This window comes from Mauremys reevesii, linkage group 3 (assembly GCF_016161935.1).
Source record: "Mauremys reevesii isolate NIE-2019 linkage group 3, ASM1616193v1, whole genome shotgun sequence".
NCBI classification, from domain to species: domain Eukaryota; kingdom Metazoa; phylum Chordata; order Testudines; family Geoemydidae; genus Mauremys; species Mauremys reevesii.
In genome coordinates this window covers 91,027,890-91,053,239 of record NC_052625.1, presented here as the reverse complement: position 1 = coordinate 91,053,239, position 25,350 = coordinate 91,027,890, and the positions used below count along the sequence as shown (strand labels likewise).

The window sequence follows — 25,350 nt, the reverse complement described above, 5'->3', positions numbered from 1 at the left end:
GACACATCATTTATGGGTTTTAGAAACACCTGTGGCATGGGGCTTAGGGCTGTAATGATGCAAAGTGATGAAAAGGGGGAGAGACACCTCATTGTGCATCTGAGCATTTTCCCTGAGAGAAAAGCTATGTGATAACTGAAAAAGAACATGTGGCAACAGTGAGGGCCCTCAGCAAATTGCAGCCCTATCTTTTCAGATGATATTTCACGGTGTGTACTGATCACTCACCCGCTTGCTTCAAATGAAAAGATGAATGCCTAGTTGCTAAAATGGAGCCTGGCATCTCAAGATGATGCTATGGAAATGCTTCGGGTTAAAGGGAATGCAAATTTGGTCACTAATGTTCTGTCCAGGAAATAAGTCAGTGGGGTCCCTGTGGTGTGGCTGGACAGCCACCCTTGCTAATGTTCACTTGTCTAAGGGGGATGTGAGACAGATGTGAGACTTGGAGTGTAAATAGTTCAAACAATTATATTGAAATGTGCCAGACAAGCATGGCCTTTGGGGACAATAAGCATGAAGTGGGTTTCCTGCCCAACCTTTTGAAGCTATGCCCTTAGCACAGGGCCATTGACCGGTGATTACCAGTCCAGAGTAAGCAAAAACAAGTTAGTAGAGCTGCCTCTGAATTTTGCAGTACAGTCCTAATCCCTTAGTCTTTGTGAGCTGGTAGAAATATAGATCAACGGGGATTCTAGTTTAATTTTACAGACATACATTCTAGAGGAAAAAGAACAAGGCAGGATGTTAGCAGGAGACTGAAATGATCGTTTAGAATTCGCTCTGTGTGACTTTCCTTACCTACATTTCTCAAACTTTGCACGGTGACAGCAAATCCCTTTGTCCGGGGCAGCAGATGATACTTGAGTTTAGGCAGGCCTTTGGCTTCAGCAACCTGCATGCTGATTTGGTGCTTCTGCTCTGTGAATCTCGTGCCCTCACAGTGTATCAAGAACTGAAAGCAAGACAGGGCTATAGTTAGAAAACCAGCTCATACATTGAGCACAAAACAAACATTCACTAGTTTGGGTTTCTTTAAACCTTCCTTCTTGTTAGCTGTATTTTGGGAATGAAGTGGGTGAAAGGAAACAAAAATCTTGAAAAACCTTACTTTCCTCCTGATTGCTCTTTTGTCTGGTATTACTACTCAGACTGCTGTGGTCTGCAGAATTTTGAGCAAGAAATGCAAGTGTTTTTCAATAAACCCACTCCCCTTTCTTATCACAGCAGACCAAAAAAAAAGTTCTCCAGTGATAACAGGAAGGCTGGTTACCTTGAGGAGCACCAAGGCAGTGCGCTAGGACTTCTGTTCTGACTGAGTAGTGTACATGTTATCGTCATCATCATCTCAAAGGGGATGTACTAGAGACAGGTCCAAACCAGAACTTCAGATTCCAACTTCCCTCAACAATGGGAAAGTTCAAATCCAGATCTCAATCCATATTTCATGGCTGGCCTCTCAGGCCCATTCTCAGTAAATATTTAAAGAAGGGACCGACCTGTGATAGTCTTGGTGAACATAATATAGACTATGATAAATTATGTACAAAGTATGCCTTGTGAGGTATCATTTGAAACATCAGCCTGCTGAACATTATTGTCCTGGTACAGTATATGTGGCAACACTATATAAGAGGTTTAAGATTCTACTGTATGATTGTTACTCAAGTATGTTATAATTCTGCGTAACACCCACAAACCAGTTTTTCAGAGAGAAAAAACTCACTGGTCCCAGCCAGGTGTTAAAGAGCTATCACCAGCTTAAGCAGCCATTCTTCAGCAATGGGAAGGTGCAGACGAGAAATTTACATTTTGTCAGAGAGATGGTCCAACTCTCACATCCGCAAAAGACTACTTGTTGTCTGCACCTCAGTCGGGGGTAATTCTCAACGAGGGGAGGGTGGTATATGAGTGAGAGAGAGAGAGACCTTCATTTCACCTCTCCTCCATGACATCACTGACTCTCAAAGAACTGAACTAAGCGGGAAGAGTCCCAGGCATATGGTGAGATAAAACCTTTGCTTTTAAATTCACTTAGCTTAAGATATTAGCCTGCATTTTACTCTTATTTTCTTTTGTAACCATTCCTGACTTCTATGCCTCATCATTTGTAATCACTTAACATCTATTTCTGTAGTTAATAAAAACTTATTGTTTTAGCTTAACCAGTGAGTTTGGATTAAAGTGTGAGGGTACCTCTATTTGGGATAACACTGCTAGTACACAGATCATTTTCCTTTGCTGAAATGATGGACTGTCTATGAGCTTACATTGCTCAGTAGTGTGCTGGACAGTACAAGACACATTTATGGGGGAACAAGGCTGGGACTAAGAATGTGCAGGTGTTGCCCTGTATGTAATTCATGAGTGACTGGTCCCAGGGCTCCTGTATTTAGCTGGGGGTGAATTTGCATGCTGAAGGCTGTGAGAACAGGCCAGGAGGGGATGTTCTGACAGCACAGCAGTTTAAAAGGCACCTCAGACTAGAGAATTAAGAGAACACAGCTGCTCAACAATCCAGATTGTACCCTGGCTAATGTCACACCATCATCACTTATTTTCCACCAGGATGTCATTTTCTTCCACCTTTTAAAGTTCAATAGCACAGACAGCTACAAAGATACATGGGCTGTAAGATGCTGAGGAGGAAATAGTTTTTTGGGGAATAATCGCATTCACATTCCATCCATATAAACCATACAACCTGAGGGTTTGATACCTGAACATAGCCATGACACAAACTGCTCCCAATAATATAACAAAGATCAGTTATTTTAATTTCCATAGAGAAGAGGAGATGTATTAACCTGCATCATGGCCCTTTGGAGCCCCCCCACTATAGCACAAGTCATTACATGTAAATGCATGTTTCCTAGTGGTGATGGATGTGGACAAATCCTGGCTCTTAAATTGCCTTGGTGCTAGAGAGGAAATATATGCCATCCAGTGGTTAGGGCATCAGCCTTGGGAGAGCTGGGTTCAAGTCCCTGCTCTGCTACGGACTGTCTGTACGACTGTCATTTAGTTTCTCTTCATCTCATTTCCCCATCTGTAAAAAGAGGATAACAGCACTTCCCTACTTTACGTGGGTGTTGCGAGGATAAGTACATTAAAGATTGTGAGATGTACAGATACTGCAGTAATGAGGGCCATATAACGTATCTAGAATAGGCAGACAGGATTCTGGCAAGTCTTTAGGGGAGCATGTCCTTCTATTGTGTCCCAAGAATCTGACTACACCCTTCACAGGAGCGTTGTATGCAAGACAAAGTAGGTAATTGTTCCACTTAACACAGCACCAGTGAGGCCTCAGCTGGAGTATTGTGTCAAGTTTCAGGCTCCCACACTGAAAGATGTGAACGAATTAGCAAGAGTCCAGAGGACAGCAACAAAAATGATAAAAGATTTAGAAAACATGACCGAGGAGGAAAGGTTGAAAGAATTGGCATGTTTAGCCTAGAGACGAGAAGGCTGAAGAGAGACATGGTAACAGACTTCAAATACATAAAATATTGTTATATAAAAAAAAAAAAAAAAAGAGGATGGTGATCAATGGTTGTGAATCTCCACCAAGGGTAGGACAAGAAACAAGCAGCTTAGTTTACAGCAAGAGATAAACAGGTTTGATATTTGGAAAAACTTTCTAACTAAAGGATAATTTAGCACTGGAAGGTTACCTAACCTAGGGTGATTGTGGAATACATGTCAAGTCCTGGAGCACCCACGGAAAAAAACAGTGGGTGCTCAGCACCCACCAGCAGCCCTGCAGATATGCTCCTCCCCCTCCCTCCCAGTACCTCCCACCCACTGTGATCAGCTGTTCAGCAGCATGCAGGAGGCACCGGGGGTGGGGATGGAACAAGGAAGGGAGAGGCAGGGTGGGAAGGGGCAGGGCAGGAGTTTGGGGAAAGAGGTGGAGTGGCGGTTGAGCACCCCCCAGGAACTGTGGAAGTCGGCACCTGTCTTGAGCTGCCTTCTAGCTCTACAGTACTATGATTCCCAGCTGATGATCTAATTACATTTTGTCTACAAGTGTGGTGAGGACAGAAAAACTATAGACCCATAAATGCAGTGCCACTAACCAGTGTCCCATCCTATATAAAATATACCATTTCTGGTGAAATTATTCAGATATGAAAGCTTAAAATTTATTTCCCCATCAGCACATGCATGAGAACAAATTGATTGCTGGAAGGTTAATGGAAAGTGAACACAAAAGGGGCTGAGCATTGCCAAAGTGAGCTTATTTTTAAATTAAAGGAAACATTTTGTGGCATTTGACTATCTTTGCTAGTAACACAGTGCCAGGATTTGTCCCACAGAAATGAGAGATGGATCATCTGCTCTAGCCCCCCAATGCACCATACTCGTGGAGTATACACATCTAGTTAAATATGCAGATGAAGCATTCAGAAAGTGATGAGAAAATCCTTTCAGCAGGTCTAACCGGTTTCCATTCTGTACCCAAGGTGCTATTGCTATCCGTGCGGACACGGGACCACCACCAGGAATGCAAATTAAAATTCCACTTCATCCTGAATTAACACCAGTTGTATGACAATTACATAAACACCATCTGTAATAGGACTAGAGAAAATGAAGGGGATATCAGGCAACAAAGGATGAGTGAGCTAATTAGTGCTGAGCAGTCTAAGTTTATAACAAATTATTTGACCTTTAAAAAGATGCCTAAGAGTACAGTGGAAACTGTACAAAAGAAAATAGAAGCTGATACAATTAGGCAACCACCTGGCTGGAGCTATCCAACACATGCCTGAAACAACTGGCTCAATTCTGTAAGGTGCTAATTGCCTTCAATACTCATTGACTTCAAAAGGAGTTGAGGGGGCTCACGTCCTCAGAAGTTCAGGTCCATATAAAGGTAATAATTGGAGACATACCAATCTCCTAGAACTGGAAGGGACCTTGAAAGGTCATCGAGTCCAGCCCCCTGCCTTCACTAGCAGGACCAATTTTTGCCCCAGATCCCTAAGTGGCCCCCTCAAGGATTGAACTCACAACCCTGGGTTTAGCAGGCCAATGCTCAAACCACTGAGCTCTCCCATATCTTCATTAGAGAAGCATCTCTGTTAAGCAATCAATGTTTGTGGTTGGTTAACATAGATTTCCCTACATGAGTCCATCTCTCTCCTCTTGCCATCACCAACTCACCAAAATTTGGAGTTTTCCCAAGTACTGGATAAAGAAAAAAAGTCAACACCTTTTCATTCCCAGTCTCAGTCTGTCATTTCATAGGTGTCATTTCTGTCGGGCTGGAGCACCGACAGAAAAAAAAGATGGTGGGTGCTGAGCACCCACAGGCAGCCCCTCATCAGCACCTCCCCCCAGCACCTCTTGCCTGCTGGCAGGCCCCACCAATCAGCGCCTCCCACCTGCCATGGATCAGCTGTTTCATGGCATCTGGAAGTGCTGAGTGGGGGAGTGAGGGTGCAGTGTGCTCTGGGGAGGGGTCAGAACTGGGCAGGGAAGGGGCAGAGGCAGGGGTATAGTGGAGGTGGGAGCACCCCCTGGCAGATTAGAAACACGGTGGGTGGGTGGGTGTGATTTCCCAGCCCAATGAGAGGGGATGGGGATATTGGGACGTTAACACTATGTTGGTGCAGAGACAGGAAATCCAGTTCTTTTCAGATTAGAAAAATCGGGGGGCCAAATGTCACTTTGGCTGAGTAGGCACAACTCAGTTAATTCACCTACATCAGGGCTGAGTTTGACCCAGTGACTGTCATATGGGCCTCAAGAGTGATGGGATTAAAGTAGGAGATATGGAGAGTGGGGGTGAGAGTAGGAACATGAAAATGGAAAGAACAAGGGTACAAGAGGGGAAATTAAAAATACATGTATTTGGTACATTGTCATATACACACTCAACTTTTCCATAGACCTCTAAACTTCCAGGTTCAGTGGTGCATGCAATTTGCTGAACTGATCAAATCCCAGCATAAATAATTGCCACCTATACAATTTATATCCCTATTTGTTGCCTTGGCATTCCCATTGTTCTGTCTTTGATAGAGGGTTAGTGGAAGAAAGGTACTACCCTGGAAATTCAAATTCTCCTCATTGGTCTCTGACTTTTCTGGGAAGTTCATGAAACACTAAACCAAATTCACAGCATTGAGCCAGTGAAGGGCTGTTGCATTTATGTTCTCTGTCCCTCGAGAAACAACAGTGCCCTAAACTCCACTCCTCTGTCACCACTTACCCAAAATTTTTCAGGGTAATCCCAGAGATTGAGCAAGCTCTGCATGACAGTTTTCCGATCTTCCTCCCATTTACGCTTGCAGAAGACTATCTCTAGGAAATACCACATCCAACCAATGATAGGCATGTAAGAAAGTTCCTTTTTTGCAAGCACTTTGGAACTCTGCAAGAAAGAGCATAAAAAAAGCATTACATAGATTTTTTTTTTTTAAAACAAGAAACTGTTTATTGAATTTTAAGGGTACATAAGACACAAAGGGCCATGTGTCTCATGTACCCTGACTCATGCTGAATAGTATCTTACTGCACAGCTTGTACCGTTGGTTTTAACAATCAAGGGTTCTTTACAACATCTGGTAGGGAGCAGAATTTGGCCCCAACTATGTGAATCAAAGGAAGTTGTATAAAATTTAAAAAGTCCACATAAGCTAAATTGTTTTGAAAAGTGAGGAAGTCATGCAAGGGGTTAGGCTGCCATCCACAAAGAATTAAGTTCTTGATTTATCCAGAGACTCAATACATCATGGGCAGTGGCAGCACAAGTTCCTGCCAACATGCTTCCACACTGAGCTAACAGGATTAGATATTACGAGTGAAAGAGTAATTCTTTTTGCATATCTTTGTGATTGAATCTGAACCATCTGTTGCATCTTTTGACTGCATCACAATCAGTCTACCCATACAACTTACAGAGTTCATAGGGGAAAATGTATTTACATATAGGCGTTTCTATAGCACTCATCACCGTATTTCCTCAGCACCACTCATGCGCTAATGAATTTCTCTTCACAATATCCCTGTAGAGAAAGGAAGCATTAGCTCCATTTTATAGATGGGATACAAAGAGATTCAAGTGACTTGTCCAAGGTCATGCAGATGGTCTATGCTGTAGTCAGTAATACTACTCTGAAGTCCTAGTCCAGGCAGTCATGGCTGCGGAGGTCCAGCCGGCCGGCGGACGGGCGCCGCCTCCCAGTGTCGCGCGCGCAGGCACGGCTCATCCTCCGGGCTCGCCTGCCCCTGCCCGCCCGCGAGTGCACCGGGTCCAACCGGGCCGCAGCCCAGAAAAAAAACACTGGGGGGGGGCTGCAGGGGGCAGGCGGGGGGCCTTGCCCCTCTTGCCCTGGTCCAGGGCCCTAACTGCAAGACTATCCTTCCTCTCATAAAACACATCATGGAAAGGTTGTTTTGCTGTTCCTTTCCTCCCTTCCTAACCAGCTCAACTCTAAACTAGCTTGCAGTTTGTTTTGTTATGTAATGGCCAGAAAGAAGAATAAAGCTGCAAACAATGTGTGAAATGTTGCTTCAGCACTGACTGAAAAAAAAAAGTCCCATTTTCTACAGGGTACATGCAGCAATAATGGTCCATTGTGCATTTGTTCTATCATCAAAAAGCGCTGGAGCCCAGTGCTTGGACATCAGATTTGACTAGTGACAATCAGTGAACTCGACATTCAAGTAATGACTATTAGAGATACATTTGCTTTTTTCATTACAATGGCAAGAGAGACAACTTAGTTCTTGTCTTCTCCTCATCTGTCTTTTTTGCTCTCCCCCTCTTAGAAAATTTCTGCAAATAATTAAGCTACCTACAATACCCATGAGACTAGAAGGCAACTATAGATCACTTATCTTTATTAGTAACAGCCACACAGAAGCCAAAGAGAGCAAGTGGGGGGAAGTCAGCTTCCAAAAACTGGAAATAGGAATTTAATTTTTCCTATCATTGAGACTGCCTCACACAGACCCTCCCTCTCCCTCAATACTATTAGTTAATTAGTAGTGATGGGCCCAAAGCAGAACCCTGAACCCTCTTCCCTCACAGCTTTGGAGAGGGTGGGGGGGGGTGTTAGCACCAGGATCTGAACTTCATGGCTGAGGCCCAGTTCTGTTGGCCAGTGATCTGATGAACACCCGGTTAAGAACCAATTTGTGCATGAATCGGGCCTTTTTTGTTGCATTCATATTTGTACAAATCTGACTCCAAAAATCAGTCCAGATATTTGATACTTAAAATAGCCCCTACCACACTGCAGCAGCTATGCTGAGCATGGCCTGGCTCTCTAAGGCCCCTTCCTGCCCCTAGCATTAGTCCTTCCCATATAATTGATAGCTCCTTCGTCTCTTTCTCAGGATACTCCTGTATCCATTCCCAGTCACTAGGATACCTTTCTACCACCAATACTCATCACCTACTACCTAGGTCTATCCCTCTTCTCTATGTGCAGCCTTGTTTCCAGAATTCATATTCAGCATTGCTGGATACTGGTATGTGTTATCTGGATCATCAGGAACCAGGTACAATGATCAATCCACTACACAATATTTCATAATTATTAACCAACAAACCCTTCCACCCCCAAGGAAAAAAACCTGTTGTAAACATTTGACAGACCTAACATATTTAACTTCAAAGGGACATCTTTTTTAAGTTCAGTTTTCTGGTAGAGACCCTTGAAATGTGGTGATTTCTAAACTAATTGCTTAGAAAAATAAGGGTTTTGCTGCTAACATTCAGAAGAGTCTCTTAGATGGGTCTGAGTGTGCAAGAGTAACAAACATACCTAGCTTCACTTTCCTTCTCCTTTCCCTTCCCCCACACTCTGGCCTGATGCCTTTTTAGTTTATGCTTCGCTATTACTAGTAAACACCCTCTGGCAGAGCCTCGGAAGGCTCTACATCAAGAAACCAGTGAAACTTACTATACACTAAGTGGTCTCAAATGCACCAAGTACAAACAAAAAATTAGACATTTTTCTTCGTCTTTCATTATAGTATATTTAGGGGTTACTTCGAATAGTAACTATTTTCAGATGGAAGTGTGATTTTCAAGTTGCTTGTGTCTCTTTCATATAACATTACTGTTCTTACAAAAAACAAACGGTCTAAAAGAAAATGCACAGTTAAGGTCAGATGTCAACTACACAACCTGAACTCTGTCCCTTTAGCAATACTTGCCCCTCTTGTTTCCAATCAAGTGCCGACCGGGGAAGACTGGAAAAGGGCAAACATAGTGCCCATCTACAAAAAGGGAAATAAAAACAACCCAGGAAACTACAGACAAGTTAGTTTAACTTCCATGCCAGGGAAGATAATGGAGTAAGTAATTAAGGAAATCATCTGCAAACACTTGGAAGGTGGTAAGGTGATAGGGAATAGCCAGCATGGATTTGTAAAGAACAAATCATGTCAAACCAATCTGATAGCTTTCTTTGATAGGATAACGAGTCTTGTGGCTAAGGGAGAAGCGGTGGATGTGGTATACCTAGACTTTAGTAAAGCATTTGATACGGTCTCGCATGATATTCTTATCGATAAACTAGGCAAATACAACTTAGATGGGGCTACTATGATGTGGGTGCATAACTGGCTGGATAACCGTACTCAGAGAGTAGTTATTAATGGTTCCCAATCCTGCTGGAAAGGTATAACAAGTGGGGTTCTGCAGGGGTCTGTTTTGGGACCGGCTCTGTTCAATATCTTCATCAACAACTTAGATATTGGCATAGAAAGTACGCTTATTAAGTTTGGTATCATCTGCAAACTGGGAGGGATTGCAACTGCTTTGGAGGATAGGGTCAAAAATCAAAATGATCCGGACAAATTGGAGAAATGGTCTGAGGTAAACAGGATGAAGTTTAACAAAGACAAATGCAAAGTGCTCCACTTAGGAAGGAACAATCAGTTTCACACATAGAGAATGGGAAGAGACTGTCTAGCAAGGAGTACGGCAGAAAGGGATCTAGAGGTTATAGTGGACCACAAGCTAAATATGAGTCAGTGTGATGCTGTTGCCAAAAAAGCGAACGTGATTCTGAGATGCATTAACAGGTGTGTTGTGAGCAAGACACGAGAAGTCATTCTTCTGCTCTACTCTGCGCTGGTCAGGCCTCAGCTGGAGTATTGTGTCCAGTTCTGGGCACCACATTTCAAGAAAGAGGTGGAGAAATTGGAGACTGTCCAGAGAAGAGCAACAAGAATGATTACAGGTCTAGAGAACATGACCTATGAAGGAAGGCTGAAAGAATTGGGTTTGTTTAATTTGGAAAAGAGAAGACAGAGGGGACATGATAGCAGTTTTCAGATATCTAAAAGGGTGTCATAAGGAGGAGAGAGAAAACTTGTTCACCTTAGCCTCTAAGGATAGAACAAGAAGCAATGGGCTTAAACTGTAGCAAGGGAGGTTTAGGTTGGACATTAGGAAAAAGTTCCTAACTGTCAGGGTGGTTAAACACTGGGATAAATTGCCTAGGGAGGTTGTGGAATCTCCATCTCTGGAGATATTTAAGAGTAGGTTAGATAAATGTCTGTCAGGGATGGTCTAGACAATATTTGGTCCTGCCATGAGGGCGGGGGACTGGACTGGATGACCTCTCGTGGTCACTTCCAGTCCTAGAGTCTATGAATCTATGAAGAAGGTTGCGAGGGTTACTTTGTGTTTTTGGAGCATTCTGGGATCCTCAGATAGCAGTTGCTATAGAAATGTAAAGGACCACAGCATTAAATGGGAAAGAAACCTCATGGGTGTGTAGAGTGCAGTGTAAGGAAATGGGATGTATTGTATTATGCATTAATTAGAAGCAGTCACAAGCTATGCACTGCCCACACTAAACAGTTATAGAACTACACATCCACTTTTATAGCATGCCTGTTGGGTATTGTCAAGGTGTCTGCAGCCAGACAGATGTATTTTATAAATATATTAAAGCCTTCCTTTTCCCCCTGCAAAAGCTCAAAGTGGGCCTCGCACTGTACCAAAAGATCAACAAATCCAGGCTGTTTCACACCAGCAAAGGAAGAAAATTTCAGCTAACATCCCTCCCTGACAGTACCCTGACCCCGGATATTTAAATCTAGGAACCATTAACTCAGGTTCCTCAACTAATCTCAGCTGCCACAGCCATAAGCTGGGGAAGAACAGTGTGTGGTATTTCAAATAGCCACACAGCTTTACAGAACAAAGCCAAGCACCTTGAATTGCAGCTGGAAACAAAAAGAAAGCCAGGCCAGAATTAGGTAGGCAAACGTTGCCCAAAAGAGGGGAAAAGCCTATCGTCTTATAATACACTGGTAATAGTCAATGTGTACTGTACCAAAAAGCAGAGACTATAAGAAAAAGGTAAGATTGCCCTGCAACAAGGCCACTGCAACACAGCTTCAACGACAATTATTGGGCTCAATACGAGGGTAACTCGGTGAAATTCTGTGTGCTATGCAAAGGTCAAAGTAGATGATCTAGTGATCCCGTCTGGCTGTAATCTGAGTCTACAAAGGTTATGCCTCCAAAGCACAATTAAGGTTCTAACCATTTCTTGTCACCAACTACTGTTTAATTATGCTTTCTTAGCATATGCAAAAACTGACAGTTGCATGCGGGGGTAAATTCTCTACTCTTCCCCCATTTTTGATTAAATAGAAAATGACATGCTGGTAGGATGTTTTAAAAGTATTTAAGTCGTTACCTATGCTGGAGATAAGGAACGTATGCTGAGGCAATTTGGACACTCGAATTCTGTCCAGTATGTGGATATTCAAGGCTATATTGGATTTGTTTCTTGTTTTCCTCTGCCAACAGCTTCCCGCAAAAAGTTCTTTTTGGCACTGGAGTGGATAATCTCTCTTAGATGCACATGAAGAGAAACTAAAGCATTGTATGCTGTTTTGTGCCAGAAGTCTGCATTAAGTGTAGAAGGAAGTCTCTAATTACAGAGAACTAACTACAGGAAGGAAGTTTTTCAATGAGTTACATTAGCAAGAAAGACTCTTCTCTTGTGGGAGGAATAAATTAGACTTGTAATATACAAATTATCCCCTCCTTTTCCCCAGTATATAGAACTGGAACCTGCCCTGTGCATATAATCATATAACATGCAGAAGAACGGGGGGGAAGAAGGCATCCACAGACTTTATTTTATCCCATTCTCTCTCCTTTTAATGAACTGGTTTTTGTAACATACTAATCCTCTCCTGTAGCCTTAAAATTTCACCTTCCCTGCAAGAGAAATTCTATTGAACACCACTGGGTGACTGCACATAAGATATTGCCTTCCTGCAGTAAAGGAGGGATTTTAAGGCTCCAGAGCTATATTACAATCACATATGTGACTATAAGGATGCCTGCTGGGATTAAAGCTGGATGATAACAGAAAGGATACATTTCTTCATATACTCAATCTAGCTCTGAAATGAATTAGCTTTGGTTGTGTATGAACTTGTGTGTTCAGTTATAGACATCTGTGTGATCAAGTTCCACTTGCATGAATAGCTACAGAAAGCAAAATTTCAATTCTACATATACACATGAGTAACCACAGAAACTGAATTTTAGATTTGTGCAAGTGTTTGCAAACTTAGCCACTTAAAGAAAACCCCTGTTACTTATCTGTGCAGTCCCAGCTAACCAACCAACACAGCTTGAACCGTGACCACCACATACGGACAGAAATCTAAACCACTTAAAGAGCCAACAATTTGTTTCATAACTTCAGATAACAAAATTTAATGAAACTGTAAACTGCTAGCAGCAAGTAGGCTAAATCTGACTGATAAATTATTTGCCGTTAAATGTTTTGATGATCTGGTTTGCTATATTTCAAAAACATAGCACTCCCAAATCCAAAACAATCCAAGGGTACTAGAATGGAGTTGAGGGAGTATTTCCTTAGCACCCGCCCCCACACACACCAGTCCTCACAGAACCTCAAGTACACTTAATTTATAAGGCTTTACTTTCCTGAGTTTAGTAATTCTTCAAAGTTAATGTTGCAATAATATTTTCACACACACAGAGATCTGAGTGACAAAACTTGCACACACCTGCCTCCATGAGTCCCACTTTTGTTTCCTGCATTCACTTTTATAAATAAAAAGTGAGTGCTCTCAAAAAACGAGCAATTAACATTCATATTAGCCCTGGGTCGCCACTGGACAGTGACTTGGCAACAACACACAGTATTGATCCCCCCGTCCAAGTCTAGGATTATGCTCAATGCCCTTTCAAGTCATCACAACTGTCCAAAAAGTAGCTTCCTTATGTTTCATTTTCACTGCTATGTGGAGAGACTTGGAACAATTAACCAGAGCTAAGAAGAATAATCTGACCCATCTGCACTCCGCAGGGATTCTTTTTTTAAATGAGAAAATTAAATTAATTTAAAATTATGGTTCTGTACCAAAGAATTTTCTTCCCAGATGATCAAGCTCAATAAAATTATGACTTCCCCGCCTTTAGAAATCTATTTATATTGCAGCCAATATTATGAACTGCTCAGTGGGTAATGTACACCAATCTGAACTTGATGCTTTGCTGAGGCAGACAGTCAACTAGCATTCAGACTGCCACCACCATTACCACATATTATACAGTACTTTTCCATCAGTAGATTATCAAAGCACTAGGCAATGGAGGCCAATATCCCCATTTTAACCGCAGGAAACTGAGGCACAGAGAAGTGAAGTGACTTGCCCAAAGTCACCCAGCAGGCCAGTGGTAGAGCCAGAAATAGAGCCTAGATCCCCTGAGTCCTGATCAATATGGATCCTTCATCTCTTATTTATATATAAACAGCAATAAATCTTTCCACTTTGAAAAGTAGTTCCTAAAAAAATAATGAGGCATCAGAGAAAAGGGTAGAAACACCTTATCTCGCTGTTATGCATATATTTGTTATCTGTTAAAAAAACAAAAATAAAAAGTTAGAGCAAAATAAGGTTCCCTGTATTATACAAGGCTTACCTCCTTGCAGTTCAAAAACCCAGATGGCCTTACAGAATGCTCATTGCCCAGCAGCCAATATTAGCTTTCTTTAAAATAAAATAAAAGAATATTGACCTGTTCCTAATTTGACTTTTACACTAGGAAACTGGTTTAAAATGTCTGAAAGGGCCACAAACTGCAACTTGACACCTTGGTGCAGAATAAGGGAGTGGGCATTTAAAAACTGACATTTCCCTCCTCCCCCTTCAGTAGCTCACTGCCAAATCCCCAACTACCGCTCTTCACCCCATTCCAGCAGGGTGCCATTTTACGTTTTATAAATGGCAGTTTAAGGAATTAAGAATAATTTTGTTGATGCTGTCCATGCCCTCTACTATACTCTTCCCAGGGAAACTGTCAAACGTGATTTGTGTGATTCCATTCCACCCTCAGAAGTCCTCCACATTGACAATGAATTGTAAGCCTTTTCCTGACAAATTTTCAAATTCCTGAGACAGCAGAGCTGCAGGTAAGGTCAGGAGGCAAAGCAGTTATTAATGGGGAAACGAAGAGGAGAGGAGGAAACTTGTTTCCCGGTTTAACTGCCCGTGCAACATAAAAAATATCCCTACCGATTTTAAGTACCACTTAATGAGAGCAAGGAAGAAGGGATATTTAAAAATAAATGTGCCTTCACCCATTTAAAACACAATAGTCACAGGGTTATGTATTTTCTGTTTGTGTGATGAAGTTCAAACTAGGTAGCACTGAAAGTTTGCGCACAACTGTGACATTGTTAAGAATCATAGCTCTGACACTGAAGATCTGAGTGCTTTCAAATCCTATTGAAATTAATGGGAATTAAAAAGCACTCAGGACCTCAAAAGATTTTGGCTCTGTGAGTTATGAGCAGCAACAGTGGAGCAAGTATTTTGTACAGTGAAGCACCCAAAGACTGAAAAACTGAGAGGAAGGAAAATAAATTCATCCCAAAAAAGAAAAAAAAGTAAAAAAGATACAAAAATTCAGTAATTTAAGAAACCAGGCCAAATAAGAAAAAACATTGATCTAGTGCAATATAAATAGAGCCCTACCAAATTCACCGTCATTTTGGTCAATTTCACAGTCATGGGATTTTAAAAATCGTAAATTTCATGATTTCAGATATTTACATCTGAAATTCCATGGTGTTGTAATTGTAGGGGACCTAGCCCAAAAAGGAGTTGGGGGTGGGGGCGTGTCAGTACTGCTACCCTCACTTCTGCGCTGCCTTCAGAGTTGAGCAGCCAGAGAACGGCGGTGGCTGCTGGCCGGGAACCCAGCTCTGAAGGCAGAGCCACCGCCAGCAGCAGCACAGAAGTAATGGTGGCATGGTATGAATTGCCACCCTTATTCCATACTGCTGCTGGCAGGGCGCTACCTTCAGAGCTGGACACCTGGCCACTGTCGCCGCTCTCCGGCTGCCCAGCTCTGAAGGCAGCACAGAAGTAAGGGTGGCAATACCATGACCCCCCCCCCCCCTAAAATCACTTTGCAACCCCCACCCCCGCAACTCCCTTTTGGGTCAGGGCCCCTAATTTGAGAAACACTGGACTCCCTCGTGAAATCTGAATAGTATAGGGTAAAAGCACACAAAAGATCAGATTTCATGGGGGACGACCAGATTTCATGGTCCGTGATGCGTTTTTCATGGCTGTGAATTTGGTAGGGCCCTAAGCATAAAGTAACTGCTGGACAGTTATACACAGTGTAATGGGCTTTCACTAGGAGGCAAGACTGAAACTAAACAGAAAAACTCGTTACCTTGGGAAGTTGTAAATTTTCTTAGTTACACTAGTGCCGTCCCATTCAGCAGCGCTGCACCAGTGTAATCGAGTGGAGAATTTGGGCTTTAGATATTAGTTCTATACAAATCAATCAATCATTCTCCAAACACAAATAATGCGTTATAGAAGAAACTTTATGTCCTATGTTCCTCTAAGAATACAAAGTTAAAGCATCCATCTACATTCTTTTAGGTCTGCTTTCTGAGTGTCACGAGTTAGTAATAGTGCAGAAAGGGTTAGTACGTAGGTATACGGCACTTGGTGTATTTACGAGAGGGACAGTTTTCTTATATGGTTTCTTACATCCATTACCTTCCTTGAGGACACAGCAAGTCCCAAGCATGGTGAAAAGGTTTTAAAAAAAAAAAAACCCTTCCAGAGCAGCAAGAAGCCTATAGCTGATTCAGTAAAATGCACAGCCTGAGGAGTTTGGATAATAATTTTCCCCACCTCTGAGTGTGACAAGGGCATTTTTATTATTAGGTCCCTTTATCATCTTTTACAAGATTTGCACTGTTGCCTGTAAAGCACTACAGAGGCTCAGAACATTTTCTCACCTCACAGTGTTATTCCCCATCTCCCATACTCCAGCACAAAGGAAATGTCAGACCAACACTAGTCCATTCTAGTGTAGAGGCTTGGACAGTGGTCAGTAGCAAATGCTTAAGAAGAGGATATAAGTTCAATGTAATGGACTATTGTAACATGCTTATGGGAGGCAGAGGGTAGGGGGGAAATGGACGCTATCTTTCCCAATCCCTAGCAGTTAGGATAACGTCTTCACTACAGACGTAACTCAGTTTCCAACTCAGATGTTGCCCTTAATCTCCCTCCCACCACAACAAACCAACCTCTTTGAATTTGGAGAGGTTTTCTGTTTGGACTAGCTGGCTCATTTGGACTGTAGGCTAAACACCGAGTCAGGGTTTCACTCATGCTGGTAACCCACTCACTTTGCAGTGAGGACGCAAGCTAAATCTCTCAAATGTCGTTAGTCCTCCAATGTCTTCCCACAATTCCCTTGTGTGTTCAGGACAGACAAGATCTCCTACAATTCACTGGGAAAAAATTGTGGAGCACCTCAGTTTACACCAACACAAAGAACCATGGGAAATGCCCCCAGAAATCCTAGTGAAACACAAGGGAGTGCAGCACCAGTGAGGACACAGTAACTTGAGGATGGCTTTGCAGTGGTGCTGCTCACACCTAGACAAAGTTGAGCTGACCCAGAATCTGACCACCCAAGTTAATTCTGCAGTGAAGACATACTTTAAGTGTTTGGCTTCTGTCCTGAATCATGAAGGTTAATATCCCATGTAGTAATAATTGTGGATATTTTAAGCCATATAAAAATGTTTTAAAACTTTACTGAATTGTTGAGCTCAGTGAAATATGGTGGCAATGAGTTCCACAGATTAAGTTCTACATTAAAAATATTTCCTTTTATCCGTTTAAACTGTGCCATTTTTTGGGATACCCAAGTGACCCTCTCCACACCATTCATTCATTCTTCTGTATACCTTCATATCACATCACCTTTTATTCATCTTTCCTCTGGATAGTCCTAACCCTGTCACTCTCTCCTCCTATGGAAATCTTTCCAAACTAGGAAAGGCAGCAAGATGAAGGGGAAAACGCTAAGATCAAATAATGCCTGCACAAGAGCTGTATGAAATTTGGACACAGATCTGGTTATTTACTAAAATATGAATGTTTTCTGTACAAGTTAATGGTGAAATTTAATTGGTTTAAATGCTAATCAGAACTCACCCCTAAAACCCCAAACCTTTCACAAAAGTTCCAACCACAGAGAAAGTCGATTTCATAGTTGTGATTAAGGATTACGATGGCATTCTCTTTCCCGTACTTGCGGTAACTCTCTGGGTCAGTGTAGAGGGTGCAATCAGTGCCTGACCACCATTCCAGCAACATCACCATCTCTGGAACAAAACAACAAATACATGAATATATAAAATACATGTGCGCCCACAAATCACTTACGTGCTGAAAGCATCACTTGCCTCTTACGGGACATAGCAAAGGAAATCACTGCAGCTAATCTAGGCTGAATCTGCAATCAGTCACACACTCATGCAGTTGGGCAGAGAGTGGGGGTGCAGGGCTAGATTGAAGATAAGTAGACCACCACTTTCTATGGTGCCCAAGTTCTTTTAAAAAAAGGCTTTTGGAAGGAAGGCAGGCATCTGCTTCTATTTTGTGGGAGATCTTGCCAGCACTCTAGGAACTTCTAAGGCTGAGGTCAGCCAACAACCTATAGTTAGGCTTGTAAGGATGAAATTTTTATCGGTAAATGCCAGTAAATGTCGATTTCACTGTACACACACAGCCCAATGAAAAAAATATTTCTCTCAATAATAAATCAAAATTTACAGATAGGCAAAGAAAAATGCTGCTGGAGAACATAAGAGAGTTTGATTTAAGGCTATTTACTTCATATATTTTGACATGTGATTTGACAAATTGCATTTTAATGGTTATAAAGCTTTAACTTTTTTTGAATCTCAAATGTCTACTGTCATTAAATATTGTCTGAACCTGCCATCATCTGACCCTCCCCTCCAATTATTTCCCACAATTGTAAAAGTTTAAATGGATAAAAATAGAAAATACATATACGAATAAATATCCACATTATCCATCAAAATTGTAAAAAGAAAAAAAAAATCAAATTTGGCCAAGTCTACCTATAGCACATAGGGCCTGATCTCAGCAGCCTTCTGGGGGCGCTCACAATCTTGCTAGATCAGACTCAAATTCTAGGGCTCTTAATCTCATCTGCAATTATTTTGTACTAGGGTGTTCATAAGGTACCATCCATTATTACCACTCACGATAGCTACCTCCTGAGCCTCTGCCTCTTCAGATACGTAGAAGAGAAGGATGAAAACCCACACCCCAGATCATACCCCTATAAATACACAACAAAAGCTTGTTTGGTAACAGGTGACTTCTGTGCACACACTGAGAGATCTGTCCTTCTGTTCAGGCAGCCAAATCAAGAGTGCTGGGCAGAGAGGCAGACAGGTGGGACCAGAGCCACGTTTTCCCCTTGGGTTGGGCCGGGCCGCAAGTGCCCACAGCAAAAAGATTGATGCGAGTGAAATGAGCAGTGACGATTGTCGCTTCAAGCACTCGTCCAAACCAGGCGGCAGTAGCATTGACCCCATTCTCTGCTGAGCCAGAGCACCCTCTCTGAATATGGCCCTGCCTATTGCTGACAGACAGGAGGCAATCCTTCCAGCAGTGCTAATACAGTGGCGGGAGGGGCCAGTCAGCTACCATGTTAGCAGCTGCACGTCAAGTATTTTACACACTGGAACAGCTGTCAGTTGGGAAGGCTCATTCTCTGGCAGGGTGCCCGTTTCACAGAACCACTCTCTGTTGCCAGCTTTGTCTAAGGTTGCGCATTCTGCTACTCAAACAGCAGCTTTCTCAGAAGACCCCCGCTCCATGTATTTGGATCAGAATTAGGGACCCTCTCCACCTTCTGCTGTAGTAAATGGAAAGGCTCCCTCTGGACTCGATGGGAGTTGGATGAGGCCCTAGATGGACAAGTCAATAGCGTGGGATGGTGGGAATGATGGGGAAGTGAAATTTAAATGGACATTGTCTGTTTATAAATAATTTATTTGCAAGAAGTCATTTCCTACTTCACTACCATACCTAATTAAAACAAAAAAAGTAATTGTTTAATTGTCTCTTCCCCACTTATGCTCTTTGTTTACTTTCTGAACTTCTCTCAGCCTGGACAATGAAAATAGAGGAGTCAATTTCACTTTGGTTTACAGTTAGTTACTCTGGTGCCCATGGAGAAGCCCAACCCTACAATGTTTGGGTTGCAAACTCTGTGGAAATGTTTAAGTGCAAACAAAAATTGGTTTCATTCTCAAGAACACACACACTTCTGTTAGGAGCAGATTCTGAAACCACATGAAACCAGTTTAAGTGTGATTTAAACTGAAATACGTTCATCTTAAGGATTTTCACTGGTACAAATTAAGTGATTTTATATCAATTTAGTGACACTAGTGCAAGTTTTCTAGTACACCTCTACCCTGATATAACGCTGTCCTTGGGAGCCAAAAAAAATGTTACCGCATTATAGGTGAAATTGTGTTATATCGAACTTGCTTTGGTCCACCGGAGTGCACACCCCCTCCGCCCCTGGAACACTGCTTTACTGCGTTATATCCAAATTCATGTTATATCGTGTTATATCAGGGTAGAGGTGCATAGGCCTATGGTAAAAATTTTCAAAACCACCTAAATCCGTTTTCAAAAGTGCCTAAGTTCCACTGACTGCCAATGAGACAGACTCATTAGTGCCTAAGTTACTGTTGATAATGGGTTTTAGGTACTTTTGAAAATTTTACACCTGGCCTCAGAGTGCATAGATAAAGATGTGGTTAGAGAAAGAGGGTCATGTTCAGAGGCATGTGAAATGTCAATTCAACCTAATTACACTAACTTAAATACCCTTCCATTCAGGGCTTGTCTATATGATGCCAAAGTACACTACAGGGGAGAGATTTTTAAACCACACAAACATGCTGTGCTCTACCTACCCTGCATAGACCCTGCTGGCATGCTATAAGAAAGGTACCTAGTTCACATCAACACAGACTACAACATCAAACACAATGAGTGAGTTGCACTAATCATCATATCATATACACATCTGCTTGGAATTCGGCCCAGAGATAGATGCCGGCACTGCTTTCATATGCTTGCAAGCAACCAAAGTGAAAACTAGAGTTTAGCTGTAAATAAAAGGGACAACTATTTGCTTCTAGGTTGCTTCCATCTATTGGTCCAACGTTGCTTGCGTTGAAGTCACTGCAGTGTTGCCTACTATCACAGTTGTATCATGGGTCTCAATATCTGGTGTTTTGTTTTAAGCTCAAGCTGCTGGATTCACAAGCTTGCATGAGAATCTTGACATTTATTTATAAGAGTTTCTAGCTCTCCTGGTTGTGGAAAAAAGCTTGAAAATGTGACCGGAGTGCAGCCTAAAGTCTCAGAAACTAGAAGGCAAATAAAAACCTCAACATTTATCTATTTGTATAGTTTCATTTTTGAGTGCTTGGGATTGGCAATACAAAGACAAAACTCTTGTTGACTTCAGTGATAGCTAAATTAGGTCTTGTGCTGGTGTTTTTCCTCAGGGACAGATGCTAGAGCTAAGAACAATTGCTAAGAACAGTGTTGAGTGGTTGTCAGGGAAACAAAGGAGAAAATTTGGATCAATTAAAAAAAATAATCAAAATCACACTTGTATACAATAAGGACACAAGAATGACCATACTGGGTCAGACCAATGATCCATCTGGCCCAGTATCCTGTCTTCCGACAGAGGCCAATACCAGGTGCTTCAGAGGGAGTGAACAGAACAGGGCACTTCATCAAGTGATCCATCCCCGTCATCCAGTCCAAGCTTCTGGCAAAGACTGGAACCAGGACAGCCTTTGAAACACTTTTGAAATCTTTTCAGTGTAGTTTTCTAAACCAAGACAACCAGGAACAGCCAAGAACAAATATATTCCTTTTTCAGTAATCATTTGGTAATTAATTGCCTGAAGCTTTGGGATGACATCGTTCGGGGGGGGGGGGCCTAACTCAGACTAATAGCATCCTCCATCCAGACAGCGGCATCTTAACATGTAAGAGTAGTTACTGTCTTATACAGTTTACTAGTGACTTCCCAGTGTTTCCTGCTTACTCATAACCACAGAAAATAACTATTTCTCTGTCAAAAAAGGACAAGGAAATGTCCTGCTAACTTTTGTTGCAATGGTTAGAGGTGGAGGTTATTGTAGGGTGGGCCTGAGCCATGTTAATGGAATAATGCTTCTAAATGTCACTGTTTCGGAAAGCATCAGTTTCCAACAAGGACCAAAGTGTTTTATCGTCGAGAGAATGCTATGAAGATACACAAATGAGTAAAATAAATGCTGTTAAATCTCCAGAAATGAACTGCTAAGAAATTCCCTGGAAGAAACAATCCTTTATTATAATTCAAAATCCTACATCTCCTGTAGTTTACATTTTTGCTTAAATTAAAAGAAAAGTACGGAAACTAAAGCCTGAATAATTTGATATGTCTAAGATTATGTAGCAGGGGCAGAACAATAAGGAGCACAGAGAGGAAGGGATTTTTTTTGCGCTTGCTCAGCTTTATATCCAACGGAGGAAGGGGGAGGGGTGGATATCTGCTAATTCATTCTCTTATCCTCTATTGCCACCAAATTAATTGCTTAAAATTAATCATTTATGGAGTTCAAGGGAATAGATAATTGTGTATGATGTTCTCCAAACAAGCTACACTTTATCTAGATAAGAACCTTTTAATAAAAGTCATCTTGTCTTATTCCAAAGGTCACTCCCCCCCCCCCCTTTTTATTTTTTTAAAGAATCTGAATGGAGCTAATAAATAATACATCACGACGTTCACTATACGTGTACTTCACATGCATGTAGCATTTTAATTACATGTTTTCAACCTCAAATACATTCCATAGCTGAAAGACTCCATCTGTGCTACCTGGGTGTGATCCTGTATGATTTTTGCCTGAGAAAATACTGTAGGACTAAACCTTTTGCCTCCTGCTTGCCTAGTTATTTATCATCGGTGTGTTTGTTCAGCTGCTGCAGAAAACAAGTCCCAGAGTAACACTATGCTTTTTTATTAAATGCAAAATAAATAAATAAATAAATAAATAAATAAAGCAGTATCTGAAGTTCTTAACATTCTCCCTATTCTTCCCACTTTTTTTTTTTTTAAATTCCTCTAGACCTTTTTCCCTTTGTGGTTGTCAAGTGACACTCCCTAGTGCCAGTTTGCAATAAACTAGCATCATGCTACCAGCTTAGTCCCACAGACTGCCATAGTCATTTATTATTTGGCAACTTGCTGTGGCAGCTCAACAGCACAAGGTCATTCTCTCTCACACACACACACACACTCTGCCCACCTCCTCTGAACTGCTGCTGACCAGTGCAAATTAGCTATAACCCTCTCACCCTTCAATTAAGCCTTCTTTTTGAAAGTCAGCCATACTGTAAACCACACATCAACTTGTGAGAAAAACATGCCCTCTCAAGTGTGCAGCTAAGGCCGATTGTAGTCTGAAAATTCATTGTTTTACAAGATTTTTTCAACAAAAAGTTTCCACTTAGACAGAAAATTTACACTTTTTAATAAGAAGAATCAAATGTCCTAAATCCAAAACATTTCAGATGGGATATGCTGACAGTGCCTCACAGGAGTTGGAGTTTTGTTGCTTCATGTCCCCATTCTGCTCTACAGGCTGGAGTCCCCATCCTGACTACATGTCCCATGATGCACCACCTCCCCTCCCCAAAAAGACACCTTCAACTGGGAGCCATAGAACCACTCCCTCCACAACACAGAGGACGCAGTTTCTACTCACTAATTCCTGGTACAAAAGAAGTCTGGCAGTTGGCACCCCATCCTAGGCCTTCGCAATCTCAACGAATTTTTCAAACTACATTTCAAGATGGTCACCCTATCCACCATCATCCCAGCACTGGAACGGGAGGATTGGTTCTCGGCCCCCGACCTATAGGATGCATACTTTCATATTGCAGTACACCCTGATCACAGACCTTTCCTATGATTCATCGTTGGCCACAGTCACTACCAATACAGGGTACTGTCCTTCGGACTATCCACCGCTGCGCCAGTCTTTTCCAAAGTACTCTCAGCCTTCCTCCACAAACAAGGCATTTCCCCATATCTAGACGACTGCCGTCTCAAAGCGCCAAAGAGGGGATTGATGGAGACCGGCGTGTTTGCAACAGTGGGGGATTACCAAATTCTGCCCTATACATGGCCCAGGAGGCCCAATATGGCCAATTGGGGGTGGGGGAATATATGGTTGCATCCATGGGGGCCCCCTGAAAAGGCTGGGTGCCCATAACTGCAGCAGGGTAAGTCTGGTAAGTTGATGTCAATTGCCCTGATGTTGATGGGGCAAGAGAGAGTCTCGATAATCACTCTCGTCCTCCTCAACATCACTAAGGAAAGGAGGTGCTGTCCCTGTGGGAGAGCACGAAGAGTGTGTTGATTGAGAAGTGGGTGAGACTTTGGGACACCGCCTCTCTGAGGAGTGGAGGATCCAGAGAGTGTCAGATACAATGAGGTCTGACAGCTGTGTGAATTCCAGAGGGCGATCTCTCCTCAATGCCTGTGTTGAGCACAGTGCCAAGATGTGATATGGAGAAGAGTCAGCAGATGGCTCAAGAGAGCTTTTCAGAGCAGTGCCTTTAGTAGGAGTTTGCAACCCTGCTAGAGTCTCTCTCAGAGCTGAGAGCTTCGATGCTGTGTGCAGCGTCGGGGCCAAGGGCTTCACTGAAGCCAGCTGTTTTGCAAACTGTGTCCTCGGTGCCAGAAATGGACCTGGAGCCGCCAAAGAGGTAAAGGACTCGCTTCAGTCACCCACAACAGGAGGTGGCACAATAGCTGCTGTTTCGCCCTGGCACAGTCCTTAGACTTACTCTCAGGGGATGAGGTAGTCCTCAACTTGCGGCCCTTGGACCACTTGCAGCCCAATCAGCACAGAGCTGTGGCCCATGTGATATCCTCAGGGCCATACGCTTAGTATTGGATGCAGCCCACAATGGTAAACAGGTTGAGAACCATTGGTCGAGGAGCAGCCTCATGTCTCGTCAGAAGCTGTCAGCACCATGGCTGTAACTGGAGACAGCATTCCTGTGGTTTGTGCCTCAGGAGCTGAGAGAGGGACTGCTCTCTTCTTAGTGTCAGCCTGGTCAGAGGATGGATCTTCCCTTACTCGGGCGAGGGGAGTGAGGGTCAGCAGACTACCTTGTTGAGCGTGAGGGTCTCTCCGGCGAGGAGTAAGAACCGGGGTCTGATGCTGGTCACAGGGACTTTCCATACAGAATAGCTTGAGTTTAAGGTCCCTGTCTTTCCTTGTGCTTGGCTTTAAGCCCAGAGAGCAGGAACACTTCTGGGAAACACGTCCCTCTCCCAGTCAGCAGATACACCGTGTGTGTGGACGTCCATTATAGAGAATGCAGCCCACACACCACACACTTCTTAAACCTGGAGGAGCCAGGCATAAGGGTGAGGGATTAGATTCCCTGACAGGAATTAGGGGGGGAAAATTATTTAAAAGGATGAAGGAGAAGAAAATGAAGGCACTAACTAACTATGAAAGGGAAAAACAGGTAAGAGTCTATCTAAATAATGAAGTGGGCTCTGCTAACTGTTCCATTCCAGACTGCAGGTGGTAGAGAAGGAACTGATGGCAGTCGGAGTGCTCAGCGCTATTTATAATACCTGCGCACAGCGTGGGGAGGGGAGGTGCGCATGTGCGGTCCAATAGGCACAGCTATTGAAAATCTCCGACTCCAGATGCAAAGGCACTGCTGCACCTACAGTGGAGCACCCATGGGGACATCACTCAAAGAGGAAGAACACAGTATTTGATGGCACTGCTCAGGAAATTTTACTGGTTAAATCTTCACACATCCAGTTACATAAAAGAGCCAATATTACTTTCTACTCATTTATATTATAATACAAAGGCAAGCCTCACTGGA

At 42.6% G+C, this 25,350-nt stretch overlaps 1 protein-coding gene across 8 annotated transcripts in view; it reads right to left on the bottom strand.

Annotated features, from left to right (window-relative positions):
• The window catches only part of AGPAT4 (1-acylglycerol-3-phosphate O-acyltransferase 4), a 123,830-nt gene that overhangs the window by 34,275 nt on the left and 64,205 nt on the right, over positions 1-25,350 (bottom strand). For all 8 annotated transcript variants that reach the window (XM_039529617.1, XM_039529618.1, XM_039529621.1 and 5 more), the window contains 3 exons: positions 17,515-17,684; positions 6,224-6,385; positions 802-955 (listed from right to left, as the gene is read on the bottom strand). In XM_039529617.1, coding sequence (XP_039385551.1) covers positions 802-955; positions 6,224-6,385; positions 17,515-17,684 — 486 coding nt within the window. The remainder of the gene's footprint in view (positions 1-801; positions 956-6,223; positions 6,386-17,514; positions 17,685-25,350) is intronic.